Source organism: Mytilus edulis, chromosome 3 (genome assembly GCF_963676685.1).
Source record: "Mytilus edulis chromosome 3, xbMytEdul2.2, whole genome shotgun sequence".
NCBI lineage: Eukaryota > Metazoa > Mollusca > Bivalvia > Mytilida > Mytilidae > Mytilus > Mytilus edulis.
In genome coordinates, this window is record NC_092346.1 from 64,674,538 (window position 1) to 64,693,834 (window position 19,297).

The 19,297-nt window shown below is 32.5% G+C and overlaps 1 protein-coding gene across 1 annotated transcript; it reads left to right on the forward strand.

The window, feature by feature from the left end:
• The first annotated feature begins 129 nt into the window (after positions 1-129).
• On the forward strand, positions 130-16,121 carry LOC139514448 (cell division cycle protein 20 homolog). Its single transcript, XM_071303734.1, has 11 exons — positions 130-318; positions 6,897-7,034; positions 7,559-7,724; positions 8,375-8,571; positions 9,389-9,520; positions 9,862-10,061; positions 11,036-11,130; positions 11,743-11,968; positions 12,591-12,716; positions 14,098-14,215; positions 15,362-16,121. The coding sequence occupies exons 2-11, from the start codon at positions 6,899-6,901 to the stop codon at positions 15,550-15,552; spliced, it is 1,587 nt and encodes a 528-aa protein (XP_071159835.1). The 5' UTR covers positions 130-318; positions 6,897-6,898; the 3' UTR covers positions 15,553-16,121.
• The last annotated feature ends 3,176 nt before the right edge of the window (positions 16,122-19,297 follow it).

The following is a 19,297-nucleotide window of genomic DNA, read 5'->3' on the forward strand; positions in this document are numbered from 1 at the left end:
GCTTGTTATGAGCCCTATGATTAGGATATAAAATATCTTTATCTTTATCTTATCTTATCTTATCATAATTTCCCGGGTTTTAGTAACACAAATAATGACTAATCAAATAATGCACTTTTGTAACATTTCCGGTTAAAATAACACGTGATAAAATTCCCGCAAATTCAAAAACCCAAAACAAAACAGTCGCTGAGCCACATTGCAAGGATTTTAATAGTATTTCTATTAAAATCCTTGATGGATTTTAGAGAGAAAATATTCTTAAGAAATTTATGACACAGAAGACAAGTGAAACTTAATTCTTAATGCAATAAGCAGGTAATTACTTTCTATAAGTGCATGGCCCAGTTGGAGACGAACTTATTATTATTTTTTGAGATATTGACTTATTGTTAAAATAAAAACTGTTTCGATCCATGAGAATGCTTAGCTAACTGTACAGCTTACTTGCAGTTAAAATGGGTATATATAAAAATTCCATTTGCCTTCCCTAGACGAAGACACATTTTTTGCCCTCACCTTTTTTCTAAATTATAATTTTAATATATCAGTGACCGCTGCTGTGGATAGTAAACTAGGTAATGGAATTGATAGTGGACTCCTGTAGTTGGTGATCGCAATACACTATTGAGTCTTGGAAAGAGATAGCTGAAAGAAAGCAAAGAAGAGAGTTAAGAGTTTGTTAAAATGCTAAGACAGTACGTTTCCCTTAAGAAGAAAAAAACATCAGAAGATTTAAAACTTTCTTTGATTACAATCACAGTGTACCATCATGGCTAGCTGCGGAACCGTAGCTCTTAGGTCCTTATGTTATTTTTTGACTATTTGCGGACCATATAGTCAAAAAATAACATAAGGACCTAAGAGCTACGGTTCCGCAGCTACATCATGGCATCATCAGTTAAACATACAATAATTTCATATAAAATTGTCATGTCATATGTTAATATCATTATGACACCTTAAATAAAAGATTTAATTACCTATATGTTTTGTTTATTTAAAAAAACACAATACAGCTGGAATACAATACTGGTACAAAATTTTTGGAAAATGACGCGTCAGCAGCATTGTTCTGATACCATTGACCAGAACAATAGGAAGTCTATTATTGCCTCCGCCAAACGCACTCGGTTTCATATTTACTATTTTACAAACTAACTGGTATCTGCTTGTATTCCGCTACACTCAAACAAAGTGTTGTAGTCGGACTGGAACCAGTTTACATACTTTATTTTATTTACAAGAAAATTGTTGACCTGTCCATAGAAAAGCTTACATGTATAGTCCGCGGTTTTATTTTCCAAAATTGGACCTTCCAGAGGGGGTGCGAACTATAAAGTACAATAAGCAAGAAATAAGAGAACAAGTTCAATTTCGCGGCGAGGTGGTTTGTTTACGTTCCGCCATCTTTGTTATTGATATTGTAGCGGGCGCTCTCATCATTTTTCAAACTAATATTTTTAACTTATCCATATTAATAAGTTATTTCTATTTAATATCAAATTTAAACTGATAAATATAAAAACTAAACCTTTCATTACAAATTTCTCGTTTCTTTTCAACATGTTCAATGCATTTGAAATAAACTAGTATCTGCTAGATTGAAACGATTCAAACATAGTAAAAAAGACAACCGTAAACCAGCTTAGAAACTACAAAACGTAATCGGTTATTTTTCATTCCGTTTTGGTGTTTCATACCGACTTATATGGTTTGTATAAGCTTAAGACCCTTCAAACATTAATGTGATAGGTATATTAAAGACTGTTTTACAAAAGGATGGAACTGTTTTACTTTCAAAGTCGTATTATAGTGATATCTGTCATGTACGGATTTCGACTCTCACGAGTTAATTTCTTCTTTTACACATGCTTTTTGGGAAAGACGGCTTCAAGCCGTCAATCCCCTATGGGGTTGACCAGAGTGACACTCCCTCACATCATTCATTTTGTTTTTATACATGTTACAGTGTGGACCCCCCCCCCCCCCCCCCCCCCAACAAATCTTACTTAGATTGAAGAGAAGGAGACCCAGAAAGGAATAGTTTGACTTTAAACACTTTTTTACACATTTCCCTTCTGTTTCTCACGAAATTATCTTATCTTGAACTCTCCTTTACACTATTTACGTTTATTTGACAATCCGGAAAAATTAGTATGACGAGATATTCTAAATATATCCAACCTACATTGTATTTCATAGTGACGTCATTCTTGGAAGAAGGAGGGATATCCTTCACCAGTTCACTGGTTATTTAAATCATTCTTAGAGATCGTGCACTAATTACAAATTTGTATTTGTTAAATCTAAACATAATATTGTTTACTGTAGATGATTTAAACATCAACATGCAATACTTTAATTTGTAGATCAACAACTTTCAAAATAAACAAAGATCGTGGGGTTACATGAGATAGGGGAAAGAAACGATTATATTACTTTTTTCGGGTCTCACTAATTAGAGACAAAAGCGTCAAGAAGCGACAAAAAGCGTCAAGAAGACTATTTAGCGACAAGAAAACATTATTCTTCTTGTCGCTTCTTTTCGCTAATTAGTGAGACCAATCTTCCTCCAATTCAGGAGCACCTCAATTGATGAGTAAATATCCACTAAAATAAAAGTTAATGTAAATGTGACATTTCATTGGATTAGTAGTCTTCTATTAAAACTAAAGTTTTGTGTACCTACATAATCATTGTATTAATGGTAAAAAAAATAATAATGAAAATTTGCATTTTGTAGTTTAAACATATTTATTATATACAAATATTTCAAAATTAAGATTTGGAAACTAACTTCACACAGTTTACATCACTCATATGGTGTTTTTTTTATTAGTACCCGTTTCCCTTTGATGAGAGTTGTAACTTGGAACTTTAACAATGGAAATTTATAATCGAATAGATTTTTCAGTCCACATTTTCTAAAGAAAAAACTTAAAAATCCAAGAGTACTGTCACAAAAAATAGAAAATGGCTCTAGCCTGCAGTTCAGTGGTACACAATCAAGATTTCAAAAAATGTTGTAGTTGTTGTGAAATGACAGAATTCAGTTGAGTTTTAGATAATTAGCTATCAACTTTAATCAAATGTTTAGATTTAGAAGATGCAGATCTCTTCCATTGGTCCAAATTGAATCCTAAATTAAGGAAATGAAAATTACATAAACAACAATTGATTTCAATATTGTGAACCTTTCTACATGTTCTAGCTGTTCTCTTTTTAGCTCACCTGGCCCGAAGGGCCAAGTGAGCCTTTCTCATCACTTGGCGTCCGTCGTCCGTCGTCCGTCGTCCGTCGTCGTCCGTCGTCGTCGTCGTCCGTCGTCGTTAACTTTTACAAAAATCTTCTCCTCTGAAACTACTGGGCCAAATCAAACCAAACTTGGCCACAATCATCATTGGGGTATCTAGTTTAAAAAATGTGTGGCGTGACCCGGTCAACCAACCAAGATGGCCGCCACGGCTAAAAATAGAACATAGGGGTAAAATGCAGTTTTTGGCTTATAACTCAAAAACCAAAGCATTTAGAGCAAATCTGACATGGGGGTAAAAATGTTTATCAGGTCAAGATCTATCTGCCCTGAAATTTTCAGATGAATCGGTCAATCCGTTGTTGGGTTGCTGCCCCTGAATTGGTAATTTTGAAGAAATTTTGCTGTTTTTGGTTATTATCTTGAATATTATTATAGTTAGAGATAAACTGTAAACAGCAATAATGTTCAACAAAGTAAGATCTACAAATAAGTCAACATGACCAAAATGGTCAGTTGACCCGTTTAGAAGTTATTGCCCTTTATAGTCAATTTTTAACCATTTTTCGTTAATTAAAGTTATCTTTTACAAAAATCTTCTCCTCTGAAACTACTTGGCCAAATTAATCCAAACTTGGCCACAATCATCTTTGGGGTATCTAGTTTAAAAAATGTGTGGCGTGACCTGGTCAACCAACCAAGATGGCCGCCACGGCTAAAAATAGAACAAAGGGGTAAAATGCAGTTTTTGGCTTATAACTCAAAAACCAAAGCATTTTGAGGAAATCTGACATGGGATAAAAATGTTTATCAGGTCAAGATCTATCTGCCCTAAAATTTTCAGATGAATCGGTCAATCGGTTGTTGGGTTGCTGCCCCTGAATTGGTAATTTTGAGGAAATTTTGCTGTTTTTGGTTATTATCTTGAATATTATTATAGATAGAGATAAACTGTAAACAGCAATAATGTTCAGCAAAGTAAGATCTACAAATAAGTCAACATGACCAAAATGGTCAGTTGACCCGTTTAGGAGTTATTGCCCTTTATAGTCAATTTTTAACCATTTTTCGTAAATTAAAGTAATCTTTTACAAAAATCTTCTCCTCTGAAACTACTTGGCCAAATTAATCCAAACTTGGCCACAATCATCTTTGGGGTATCTAGTTTAAAAAATGTGTGGCGTGACCTGGTCAACCAACCAAGATGGCCGCCACCGCTAAAAATAGAACATAGGGGTAAAATGCAGTTTTTGGCTTATAACTCAAAAACCAAAGCATTTTGAGGAAATCTGACAGGGGATAAAAATGTTTATCAGGTCAAGAACTATCTGCCCTGAAATTTTCAGATGAATCGGTCAATCGGTTGTTGGGTTGCTGCCCCTTAATTGGTAATTTTGAGGAAATTTTGCTGTTTTTGGTTATTATCTTGAATATTATTATAGATAGAGATAAATTGTAAACAGCAATAATGTTCAGCAAAGTAAGATCTACAAATAAGTCAACATGACCAAAATGGTCAGTTGACCCCTTTAGGAGTTATTGCCCTTATATAGTCAATCTTTAACCATTTTTCATAAATCTAAGTAATCTTTTACAAAATCTCCACTGAAACTACTAGGCCACAATCATCTTTGGGGTATCTAGTTTGAAAAATGTGTCCGATGACCTGGCCATTCAACCAAGATGGCCGCCACGTCTAAAAATAGAACATAGGGGTAAAATGCAGTTTTTTGCTTATAACTATGAAACCAAAGCATCTAGAGCAAATCTGACAAGAAGTTAAATTGTTAATCAAGTCAATATCTATCTGCCCTGAATTTTTCAGATGAATTGGACAACTGGTTGTTGGGTTGCTGCCCTCCAATTGGTAATTTTTAAAGAAATTTTGCCGTTTTTGGTTATCTTGAATACTATTATAGATAGCGATAAACTGTAAACAGCAATAATGTTCAGCTAAGTAAGATCTACAAATAAGTCAACATGACCTAAATGGTCAATTGACCCCTTAAGGAGTTATTGCCCTTTATAGTCAATTTTTAACAATTTTCATTAATTTGGTAAATTTATGGAAAACAGGTTTTCTCAAGAAAATACCGCAAACGATCGCAGAGGATTTGAAATGTACAAGTCAAATCGCTACCTGGTTAAATCAGCATCTAGTCAAATCGGCACCTATTTGAAGTCAATTCGGCATCCAATAATATTTGTTATAATATTTTCTATTCAATTAATAACTTTTATCAAGTACATAGTTAATATGTTGTTGAGTATAAAGGTAAACAACGAAGCCCTTACCCAAGCTGTTGTTTTAACAATGAGACAATTAGAAAAATAAAATGGAAAACTATGAGTCCCTTTCAATAAATAAAACTTTCATGCCAAATAATTAACAAATTTAAGGTGGGTTTTTTTCAGGAATGTTTAAACAGCATTAAACCAACAATCCTGTAAAATGCTCAACTGGTTAAAAAATGCATAAAAAATATCCAATACCTCATATATATATGATTAAAAATACACATTTAGTTGAGAAAAATAAATATATACAAAATGTACATGAACCCCCAAAAATGTGAAAGTTAATATTTTTGGACAATCCCTTCCTTAGGTATTTAACTCTTTTTGCTTAAAATCTTTTTGCTAACGCTCAGGATAAAATTCGAATATCACGGCCCAGGCCATGTGTAAATTTCCAACAATCTATGGCTTCCATGAATTATTTCTTAATCATCGGTACAAGGACATCAATCGTAAATATAGCTCAACATGCAGACTTCTTATACGTTCAGGTATTTCACATCCACTCTTTTATACATGTAGTAATATTCTTTATAAAGCACAAAAATGTCAGTATTCACCTCACAAGCTTACAAAATCTTTAAATAGACTTATTAAGAAGGGATATAGTTACGATACTGTTGTCAGGTCATTAATGATTGCAGGTAGGGTTGAGATCTCATAAACATGTTTAACCCTGCCGCATTTTTGCGCCTGCCCAAGTCAGGAGCCTCTGGCCTTTTTTAGTCTTGTATTATTTTTAATTTTAGTTTCTTGTGTATAATTTGGAGTTTAGTATGGCGTTCATTATCACTGAACTAGTATATATATTTGTGTAGGGGCCAGCTAAAGGACGCCTCCAGGTGCGGGAATTTCTTGCTGCATTGAAGACTTATTGGTGACCTTCTGCTGTTGTCTGTTCTATGGTCAGGTTGTTGTCTCTTTGACACATTCCACATTTCCATTCTCAATTGTCTTATTCATAAACTATAATTACTTGTAGCAAAAACTTCACAACAAAACATAAATTTAAACATTTAAACATCATCAAAAAATTTATAAAACACCAATTATTATATTAATAATGTGGAACTTAATCTCTGTTTAGATCTTATTCAATGTACATGTAGTATTGTTATCTGAAGCACTTTTCTTTAAATACATATACATTTTACCGCCATCTGGAATGCTCAAAATCAAGGCCATGGCACTTTACTTGTTGACTCTAGCTTGGTCTCTAGACTAATAAACTACATGTACATGTATGTGCCATACTTCTGTCCTGTATACAGTGTACTTATGTATATACATGTTATTAACATGTACATGTATTCCATTACAAATTTGAATTTATTATTATTAGCAATGGCACAGTTCAGCTTTGAAAACATGGTGACAGAACTGACAAAATTAGATGGCCCTATACAGAATGGTCCACTCATGAGATGGCAGAGAAAGGCAGCAGAATCAGGACTGAAGTTATCTGTACCTCTTGATAAAGGTAAATTATAGTAAAAGTTGTGTCCTCGTGTAGTGTGATGATGTATGAATGTTTTGAAATGAGATAACAATATTTTCATGTAAACTGGTTTAAGTTTTTCTATTAGAAGTGGGTACTAGACAAATTGGCCTCTTTCTAAAGTCCTAGCTATAGGATTCTCTACTCAGACTACTGACGAGAAAAGTGATAATTATTAGAATTTTTTTATAATTCCATTAACTAGAGTAATTCAGATAGACTTTAAGGCTCTCAGGTCAATTTCCATTAAATTATAAATAATTTCAGAGCATTTAAGAAGTTTTATGTTTGTAGATATTCAAAAGATTTTTATGATTAAATAGTGTAAAATATTGAGTTACTGATCTAGTTTTATTTCTGACCACAAACTTTTCTTAGAAGAAATATGTCCTGTCATTCTGCTGGAGGGACCATTGGAGTCCTCCTGACACATGATTTTAAAGGGCTTTTTAATAAGTTCAAAATTGGAAATACATGCAAAATTGTTAAAAAATTATTTACTGTAGGTGGACAATCACCAAGGCGACCAAAATCAGCACGAACTCCAGGAAAGACTCCAAAAACACCAAGTACAGCAAAAACACCACATAAAACGCCAGGAAAACAAGGAAAGGCTCCATCAAAAACACCAAGCAAAACCCCAGGAAAGACGCAAGCTCCACAAAATGATAGGTTATTCTAAACAATTTTCTAACAAATTGAAAATAGCTCTACAACACATATTTATTGTTTAGAAAGAAGACATTAAAACTTTGAAATCTGGTAGCATCACAGGAAAACACAAAATATATTAGCTTACTTACCAACTCGCATACTTTTCAAATGTTCAAGTAATACAAGCTTTTGTTGTCAACTGTTTGTCTAAACTGCTAAAAGACGGGTGAAATTATTTTCAATTTGTAAGTGGATGAACAACTGGAAAGTAGAGGTCAATATTTCTCATTATTGCCATTTTTTTTACTGTACCAGACAATCTGGTTGAGTCTTTGACAGAATATACAGACTCAACATGTACAGATATTGTAATATTATAAGTGATAGATAAAATTCCACTACAGTTTTGTGTGAGATACTCAAGAATCCTAGCCATTTAGTGAAAGTCCAGTAAGAACGACAGTTGTCCATTTTCAAAATTGTATTTTACCTCTAAATATATTTTTTTGGTTAATTTGTATTGTATTTGTTGCATTCTTGCCAATGTTCAATCCACATCTATTGTTTTTGACTCAAGGTTCCGTCAAAGACTCAATATATATTGTAATATTATATTTTAAAGTGATAGATAAAATTCAGCTAAAGTTTTGTCTTATTGGTTCCAACAGATTTATACCCAGTAGATCAACAACAGATATAGATCTTGGCCACTTTGCTTTGATGAATGAAAATTCTGAAAATGCAGATCCTGAGCCTAATAATGCTCAATACCAACAGCATCTGAATGAAGCTCTAAACAAGGGACAGAACCCACACAACACTAAGATTCTATCTTTCAAGAACAAAGCTCCAGATGCACCAGAAGGTTTGTAAATGTAAAAAAGAAGATGTGGTATGATTGCCAATGAGACAACTCTCCACAAGAGACCAAATAACAAGAAATTAACAACTTTAGGTCACTGTGCGACCTTCAACAATGTGCAAAGCCCATACAGCATAGTCAGCTATATAAGGCACTGAAATGACAATGTAAAACAATCATGACAATTCAAACAAGAAAACCAACGGCCTAATTTATGTAAAAAAAAATGAACAAAAAACAAATATGTAACACATAAACAAATGACAACCACTGAATTACTGGCTCCTGACTTGGGACAGGCACATACATACAGAATGTGGCAGAGTTAAACATGTTAGTAAGACCCCAACCCTCACCTAACCTGGTACAGGGGTGTAACAGTACAATACAAGAAAGAACTAGAAAAATCAGTTGAAAAAGGTGTTACTCACCAGATGGACATAAATATGAATACTATAAACACAAGTGGATATCGCTGGGCACTTGCACTTAACTTGTAATTTCAGATATTACTGTGGTATTGTTTGTTAGGTCATTACGAACAGAATATTTCTGTACTGTTCTTGATTACAACCAGTTGTCACAATACTATGTAATAAAAACATTTTGTTGGTTTTTTTTAATATTCCTAGTCAAAATTTCTCTTTTATTATCTCCCTGAAAATTCATCTGTACGTATGTCTGCAGCTTTTGTAAAAGCAATAACTGCAGTTGTATAGCTAGGAAGTGAATAAATGCATATTCTAGTTATATATTTACTTACAATTTGTTTATTTGAATATTACTTCTAATTATAAAACTTGTTTTACTTATTTTTAAGGATATTGTAACAATTTAAAAGTGTTATACAGTTGCGCTGGTAAATCTACAGCTCCCAAGGGAACTACACAAAGACAAATTCCTCAGCAACCAGAAAGAATCCTTGATGCCCCAGAGCTCTTTGATGATTACTGTAAGTATTATTTGAAAGGAGAGAAAAAACTACAGAAATAAAAAAAAACCACATTGAGTATTCTTAATATTTTTAACACAATCTTATCATACAGGTTTAAGATTATAGTTAAACCTCAATGAATTGGAAGTCAGTCATAAACTGTAAGCCTAGTGACTCTCCCCACTAAAAAATAAAAAAAATATAAAATTAAAATCTTCATGAATACTTCGGATATTCTTGTACACAAATACATCAAGAAAGAACAGAAATTGAGTTTATCCATTTACCAAATATCAACAGCAATATATGAATGCACTCTTTTCACATCTTATATTATCTCTGTACATTTTATTTTGTAGATTTGAATCTCTTGGATTGGTCTTGTTGTAACTTATTATCTGTTGCACTTGGTGGAGGTGTATATATCTGGAATTCTGCTGATGGATCCATTATACAGTTGATGGAATTACAGACTCCAGATGACTATGTATCCTCTGTAAACTGGGTAAAGGAAGGGGGGAATTTTCTAGGTATTGGTACCAGTAATGGCTCTGTACAGGTGAGGCACTTATGTTTTATCTGGTAATTGTATAATAATAATTTCAAAAAATATAATTATTTAGTCCTAATTTAATTGATCAAACTCTAGTCATTTTCATAGATGCCAACCATTACGATTTTTCCGTAGTTTTTCCGATTTTGCGATAAAAACTACGCTATTACGGTCAAAGTCGAATAGTTACGGATTCCCAATCATCGACGTTCAATTTTGTAAAACACGGATTTTTATCATTACTTTTCCGTCCTGGTCCAGTATTTAGGAAACGCCAATGTAATGCTTCCGGTTTCTCGGGAGTTATCAACCTATTGTTGGGTAACTAACTGACTTCCGAAGAGGCAAACTCGCATTTTATTAAGTAGCTTTCCCCCTTTCTCTACTTCTCCTTGACAAAACAAAAATGTTTGAGTCAAGAACATCTGAACAATTAATGAATGGAATACATACTACAGACAACATGTTAAATGACAAATTTTAGTGTACATCACTTTGCAACCACTCGTCAGTAATTTTTATTGGTAAATGCACGTTTATGAATGATTACTGAAAACTTTTCAAAAATACGGAAAATTTGATAGTTTGTTACTGATTGTGTCAAAAGGGGGTTGGCATCTATGCATTTTTCATAAATCATATTACTGTAAAAGCAGAAGTTTTCGTGGAGGATTTAATTGCGTTTATTTCGTGGAAAGAATATATCCACGAAATTAAAACCCCCTTGAAAATTTAACCTCCATATAATACCACTTAAATTTAAGGAAACCACAAACTTAAATCCACAAGGAATCTTATAGAGAGACAGAACCACAAAATTTTAACCCTACGGAAATTAATGTTTCTACAGTATGTTATAAAACATTCCATACTTGATATTAACATTATCATTCTTTTGTGTGTGTCTTGGTGACTTGGTCATGGTTCTGTTAAAAATAACTGATCAGTTAATTTGAATTATAATATATATATTATTTTAGTTGTGGGACGTGACCCAGAATAAGATGATTAGAAACATGTCTGGCCATGCTGCTCGTGTTGGGTCATTGTCATGGAATGCTCATGTTTTAAGCAGGTATATATGCCAAAAATCTAACATTTCTTTGCACAATTGCAAGCAATTTCTAAAATTGTGAAAACATGTGCTTTAGAAATTCACTAAATATTGTATTCATGCATTAATTTGTCCACTTGTCGTCTAGGTGAATTGTCCTGATATCATATGATTTACTGTGAGTTCATTGATTTTTGTGAGTACCAATTTTTGTGGATTGTTATCATAGTGTAACGATTATCCTTCTCAGAAGAAGCAGCTTTTAAGAGATTTTATATTTTGATATATGATATTTAAATAAATGTATTACTGTAGTATTTACTGTAGACTCTTTTTTGTGATAAAATAAACTATGATAAAAACGGCAAATTAAAAATAATGATAAATATTTGAATTGTATATACAACATTGAAATGGTCAAAGGATTTAAATAATGTGTTCTATATTTATTTTTATTAGAAGCACTCCCAAGATAAAAATCAAGAATATTTTGAAAAGAATGAAAATTTACTTAGTAGTTATATGAACATTCTCGCTGCATTGAAGACCTATTGGTGACCTTCTGTTGTTGTCTGTACTGGGGTCGAGTTGTTGTCTCTTTGACACATTCTCAATTTTATCATGATTTTTCAGTGGGTCTAGAAGTGGAGCTATATATCATCATGATGTTAGGGTAGCCAATCATCATGTGTCCACGTTAAACAATCACAGCCAGGAAGTATGTGGTTTAGCCTGGTCCCCTGATGGGAGGTACTTAGCCAGTGGAGGAAACGACAACCTCCTCAACATATGGGATGCTACTTTGAGTGAGGAAGTTTCACCATTACATACATTCTCTCATCATCAAGCAGCAGTAAAGGTACAAATGTTACATACATTTTGAAATATTTAGCAGTATTAAAAAAAATTAAAATGTTGATCTGTCTAGAAGAATAGTTTAATTATTTTAATCTTTCCAGAATGAACTCTAGCATTATTTTTGTTCAAGACCCTGCAATCATGGCAATGTTATTAAATAGTCATTTGTTAATATTACAAGACAATGAAAGAAAAATTATTTTGCTTCTGAACAACTGAGAATCATCTAGATTTTATGTACCAACAACACATCATTTTTAAAGAAAAATCTATGGATTTGAAATTTGATGATTTTAAAAGAAAGATTTTATATTGCAAATGTCCACCTTATTTTGAAAGATAACAGTCAGTTATATTTAAGAAATAAGATATAAATGCACTACTTTTCTGAATTACAGTTGTAGTTAAAGAGTCAAAAGTTGTATTCAATAACTTGGAATAATAAGTTATGGCACCACATTTATAATGCGTTCTACAAGAAAATTAATTAATATAGTGTCATGGTACGAAAAAGCCCTTATAAGGAGAATATCGCCATGCAAAATCTATGCGATGCTGTAGTCAAGTTTATTAGAACTAAAACAATCAAGCAGATCACATTAAAACTTTTGTTTATCTTTTAGGCCTTAGCCTGGTGTCCTTGGAACCCACAGCTGTTAGCCAGTGGAGGAGGGACAGCAGACAGACATATCAGATTTTGGAGTGTACCTACAGGATCATGTTTAAATGCTGTTGACACTGATTCACAGGTGACCTATCTATACATATAACCATGTTTTGTTTAATGATAAATTGTTTATTTTAATGTCAGTTCAGGCATTGAATCAATGTATCATATCAGTATTAAAGTTAGGTTATTATTTTTACTCCTTCCTAGATGTGTCATCACATGTATTGGAACATTTGACTCTGTCCTTATAGTTAGTATGAAAATAAAATCTTTTAAAGTTCATGTGTCTAAATGCTTTATCTGGATTTACATTTTGTACTTTCATAAGGGCAGGATTTTTAATTTGTTGGTTTGTGGATCCGCCAACCTGATTTTGCCAATTTGCAGAATAAAAATAAAATTTACTTTTCATGCTTTTTTATTTCGACCGACCTTAACAAAAACATTATCTCTATATAAAAAAAAAATGATAATGAAATGCATTAAACCCTAATGGAATTGATAACACTTTCTGTTGTGAAAACTAAAACTTCCAATTTATGTATCTAAAAATAGACAAATCAATCATAACTGACCTTGAAATACACAAATAATTTTGCGGAACAAAACCGGTGTTTAAAACCCATTATACATTTAGTTCGTTTCCCGTATTTGTCATCATTCCATAAGATAGAAAAATGGAGAATGAAATTGTCCAACTGTACGGTAGAAGACGTCAAGTTGAAGAACTTAATTACTGTAAAACAAATCCTTTGGAATTTTCTTCAGACTTGTGTCATTGATAATAAAAAAAAAGTTGTTCATTTTATTTGGATATAAAAAACTGGAATACATAACAACTGATAAACTCAATATCCTCGTTTTTCCAGTGGACGATTCTATTACTTTTTTGACATGTGTGTTGAAACTTATTTTTGTTTTCATATTTTTCGTTATCATTTTTCATGTTTGGAGAACATTAACCACCAAGTTTCCTGAAATTTATTAAGGGCTACGTTTGTGAAATGACGATTTAATTTAGTCTTTCTCCATGGACACAAACCCCCTTTTTTCACAGAAAATTATTAGATCTAGGCGATGTTTATGGCAGCTGAGCAATAATACATCGAACTAATATACATGTATAAGAAATAATGATAAAATAGCTAACCAAACATATTGTTAGAAAGGTGAAATGTATTTTTTTTTGCATATTTTTCTGTCTTGAGAGATATTTTTTTCTTTTTTTATCCGACCGACCGACCCAACTTTTTCATGGGGAAAGTCTGTAGACCAACAAATTAAAAAACCCTGGCCTAAGGAATGTTCAACCCAAAACATTTGAAGGCCAGCGATACATACTTGAGGAGCTGTATAAACCAAAATCGTCCACATAATCTGGCTATTCCTTTGGTTGTTGTCCCTGACAATTCCCTGTCCATTCTCAATTTTATTAACATATCAATTTTCTTTTTTTACAGGTTTGTTCTATTCTATGGTCCCAGGAGTACAAGGAACTAATTTCAGGCCATGGGTACTCTCAGAATCAACTGACAATATGGAAATATCCCATTATGAACAGAATAATGGATTTAACAGGTAATTTTCCAAAACAACATAGTATACTGATCCTTTAAAACATCCTCAAATTGCGACAATTCAGAGTTTTGTTTGATATCAGGTGTCTATGTTTGACAGTTAAAATCATTTAGAATCCTTATTGGTTTTGTTTGTAGAGATCTTGACAAAATTATCTGAATAATAAGCCTAACAAGTTTGGACAGTTAGAATGACCAAGAAGCAACTAACTGTCCAAACTAATCAGTCTTATTATTCAGATTATTTTGTCAAGATCTCTACAAACAAAACCAATATTCTATTTTTTGCATTGATCAGAAACAAATAAAAATGAAAATGAAAATTGTACTGTTGAGAATTAGTACTGTGAATTAACATAATAGAAGTCAATTCGAAACAACCAACTCCTGAATTTGAATTATGCAAGGACCACCAATCTTTGAAATTTTTTTTTTTTTTTTACCCACTCTCCATAGGTTCATAAAGGCCATACAAATTTCTACCTACCAAAGCTATGTAAAGACAGATATAAAACACAGAAATATGTTTCAGATGTTTAGTTTGATAAATAAATCATGTTTATTTGCTCAATATTTGTTATTTTTATTCAATAAGGTTCTTGTCGAGACAAAATTAAAAAAAAAATTGATACCATACATGCAGACTAGTATTACTGGAATTAACATGCTTGCACTGATGAGAAAGGAATGAGGTACATCCAACAAATATTGTAGTAGACTTATCAGAATGGGTCAAGACACAAAGAATTGTTGAAGTTCAGCTAAGCTTTTGAAGAGCCCCACCTACCCCCACTCACACACCCACTCATATATTGTTCAATTTTTAAAGGCCGTGCCAGAATATACTCCTGAATGGGATCAGAAAATAAAACAAATTTGTGCTTATTACAGAAAAAAATTAGTTTTCATTGAGGTCTGGGAACAAGAGTATTTTCTGGAACAGTCATTAGAAAGCAAAATATAATTCAGTAATCAGAAAAGCTATGTTGTTTTGAATGATTTTATAAAGCAGTAGGACGACTACAGTTTTAACTGTGCAAATATAAAATTGAGAAAGGAAATGTATGTAGCCAGTTGAAATTTATTGAATACAGAATGGTTAATATATAATTTATTAGATTAAAACTTACAACAATGAATATTTCAGGACATACTGCACGTGTGTTGTGTTTGACAATGTCACCAGATGGCACCACTGTAGCCAGTGCAGCAGCAGATGAGACAATCAGATTATGGAAATGTTTTGCAGTCGACAAAGGAAAAAAAGAAACCACCAGCAAACCAGTTAAAGAAACATCAAAATTGGGAAAAATTTCGAACTTTGGCAGCATCCGATGAGGCTTTGCAACTTAAAAGAAAAGTGATTTGCTCAAATTTTGTTTACTTAATCCAGATCAAAAGCTAGCAGTATTGATAAACAATTTATGTGTACTCTTAACATTTTTACTTCGACATATCTCAGTTATTTCAGTTTATATAAAATGTTGGAAATCCTATTTGAAATGCTAAGTTACAATTTTATAAAATATCTAGTGTTCCTCCATGGATAGTGATGATTTTTCATAGTGTCAACTTCAATCTGTGATATATTCCATTGTGCTTTCAATGTGTAAATGTATTGTGTGTTAGAAGGTTATGCAAAAGTAATTGTATGAAAATTTATAGTCTAGTTAACTAGATAAGTAACAAAGATACTGTTTTACCATTTTACCAGAAGTATGTTTGAATGCATGTGTTCTCTTATAAATTTTCGTTTCTTGTTTGAGTGAAATGATGCTGTATATCATCTGTTGTAAATACTCATTTTGATTTATCATAAATTATCATAGTCATGACATGTCTAATAAAATTCCATGTGTAATCTATACTTGTATATATTATCATAAATAAACAGTTTTGTTCATTTGCTAATTCTGTATTTCAATATCTCAGTTAAGACAGTACAGAACATTTTAGGGTGTTAACTCTTAAACAAGAGGCTGTCACAACGACAGCAAACCGGATTTATTAATATTTATTTGTGTCCTGGCAATATCACATTACTGATGAATGGTGAAAGTGAAAATCGTCAATATCAAATTTGACCTCCATTTTGTCATCAGTATCAACATCTTAAAATTTGAAAAGCTTAGATTGAATAGTTCATGAGTAAATGCAACAACGTGAATGGAAACGCCATTTCACAATCTTTCAAGAACCATAACTCCTGAACGGTACAAGTCAAAATCGTCATTATTGAACTTGACCTCTAATTTGCCATCAGTAACAACATATAAAAATTTCAAAAGCTTTGGTTGAATGGTTCATGAGAAAATGCACGGACACGACTGGAAACACCATTTTTCAATCTTTCAAGAACCATAACTCCTGAACGGTAAAAGTCAAAATCGTCATTATTGAACTTGACCTCTATTTTGTCATCAGTAACAACATATTAAAATTTGGGAAGCTTTGGTAAAACAGTTCATGCGTAAATGCACGGACATGACTGGAAACATCATTTTTCAATCTTTCAAGAACCATAACTCCTGAACGGTAAAAGTCAAAATCGTCATCATTAAACTTGACCTCCATTTTGTCATCAGTAACAACATATTAAAATTTGAGAAGCTTAGGTAGAACAGTTCATGTGTAAATGCATGGACACGACTAAAAACTCCATTTTTCAATCTTTCAAGAACCATAACTCCTGAACGGTAAAAGTCAAAATCGTCATCATTGAACTTGACCTCCATTTTGTCATCAGTAACAACATATTAAAATTTGAGAAGCTTAGGTAGAACAGTTCATGTGTAAATGCATGGACACGACTAAAAACTCCATTTTTCAATCTTTCAAGAACCATAACTCCTGAACGGTAAAAGTCAAAATCGCCATTATTGAACTTGACCTTCATTTAGTTGTCAGTAACAACATATTAAAATTTTAAAAGCTTTGGTTGAACGGTTCATGAGTTAATGCACGGACAACATTTGATTCCCGCCCTACCGACCGACCGCCCGCCGTACATCCCCAAATCAATAACCGTCTTTTTTGTCACAAAAATCCGGTTAAAAATCATCTGAACATTTTGATCACATACTTCAAATTAAGAGAAATTAAGTTTCTCAGATGATAAAGATTAGTGTTTTAAACTGCTATATATCCAATGAAATTTTTCCAGTTAATTGTGTGGTTCAAATTTCTTGAAATTTTTGCATCAGGTCAAAGTAAATACTTTTTTTTTTTAATTTAATGCAAATTAAATGTGACATTTCTATTTAGTCAAAGTGTTGTGTATTCCCTTAAGTATGATCATAATGGTGAGAGAATGGGTTGATCTTATTAATATGAAAACAGTTTACTTCTTTGATTGTTTTGGGAAACTAGAGGCTCTAAAGAGCCTGTGTCGCTCACCTTGGTCTATGTGGATATTCAACAAAGGACACAGATGGATTCATGACAAAAAAAATTTTTTGGTGATGGCGATGTGTTTGTAGATCTCACTTTACTGAACATTCTTGCTGCTTACAATTATCTCTATCTATAATGATTGGCCCAGTAGTTTCAGTGGAAAATGTTAGTAAAAATTTAAGTTTATGAAAATTATTAAAAATTGACTATTAAGGACAATAACTCCTTAGGGGGTCAATTGACCATTTCAATCATGTTGACTTATTTGTAAATCTTACTTTGCTGAACATTATTGCTGTTTACAGTTTATCTCTATCTATAATAATATTCAAGATAATAACCAAAAACAGCAAAATTTCCTTAAAATTACCAATTCAGGGGCAGCAACCCAACAATGGGTTGTCCAATTCATCTGAAAATTTCAGGGCAGATAGATCTTCACCTGATTAACAATTTTACTTCATGTCAGATTTGCTCTAAATGCTTTGGTTTTTGAGTTAGATACCCCAATAATGATTGTGGCCAAGTTTGGATTAATTTGTCCCAGTAGTTTCAGAGGAGAAGATTTTTGTAAAAGATTACTAAGATTTACGAACTAGAGGCTCTAAAGAGCCTGTGTCGCTCACCTTGGTATATGTACATTCTTGCTGCTTACAATTATCTCTATCTATAATGATTGGCCCAGTAGTTTCAGTGGAAAATGTTAGTAAAAATTTAAGTTTATGAAAATTATTAAAAATTGACTATAAAGGACAATAACTCCTTAGGGGGTCAATTGACCAGTTCAGTCATGTTGACTTATTTGTAAATCCTACTTTGCTGAACATTATTGCTGTTTACAGTTTATCTCTATCTATAATAATATTCAAGATAATAACCAAAAACAGCAAAATTTCCTTAAAATTACCAATTCAGGGGCAGCAACCCAACAATGGGTTGTCTAATTCATCTGAAAATTTCAGGGCAGATAGATCTTCACCTGATTAACAATTTTACCCCATGTCAGATTTGCTCTAAATGCTTTGGTTTTTGAGTTAGATACCCCAATAATGATTGTGGCCAAGTTTGGATTAATTTGTCCCAGTAGTTTCAGAGGAGAAGATTTTTGTAAAAGATTACTAAGATTTACGAATTAGAGGCTCTAAAGAGCCTGTGTCGCTCACCTTGGTATATGTACATTCTTGCTGCTTACAATTATCTCTATCTATAATGAACTTGGCCCAGTAGTTTCAGTTGAAAATATTAGTAAAAATTTACAAATTTTATGAAAATTGTCGAAAATTTACTGTAAAGGACAATAACTCCTTAGGGGGTCAATTGACCAGTTCAGTCATGTTGACTTATTTGTACATCTTACTTTTCTGAACATTATTGCTGTTTACAGGTTATCTCTTACTATAATAGTATTCAAGATAATAACCTTGACCTCATTTTCATGGTTTATTGGTTATAGTAAAGTTTTTTTTTATTTTGGTCTGTTTTTCTTATACTGTATGCAATAGGTTTACTATATTTGGTGTATGGAATGATTGTAAGGTGTATATGTCTAGCTGGCAGGTGTCATCTGACCTTGACCTCATTTTCATGGTTCAGTGGTCACAGTTAAGTTTTTGACTTTTGATTTTTTTTTCTTAAACTATAAGCAATTATAGATCAACTATATTTGTTGTATGGAAGTATTGTTAGCTGT

Bases quoted from the DNA above. Each gene is read 5' to 3' on its own strand.
- LOC139514448 (XM_071303734.1), top strand. From the start codon at position 6,899: ATGGCACAGTTCAGCTTTGAAAACATGGTGACAGAACTGACAAAATTA. The intron at 11,131-11,742 runs GTATATATGCCA...ATGATTTTTCAG, and splicing joins AATGCTCATGTTTTAAGCAG to TGGGTCTAGAAGTGGAGCTA. The intron at 11,969-12,590 runs GTACAAATGTTA...TTTATCTTTTAG, and splicing joins ATCATCAAGCAGCAGTAAAG to GCCTTAGCCTGGTGTCCTTG.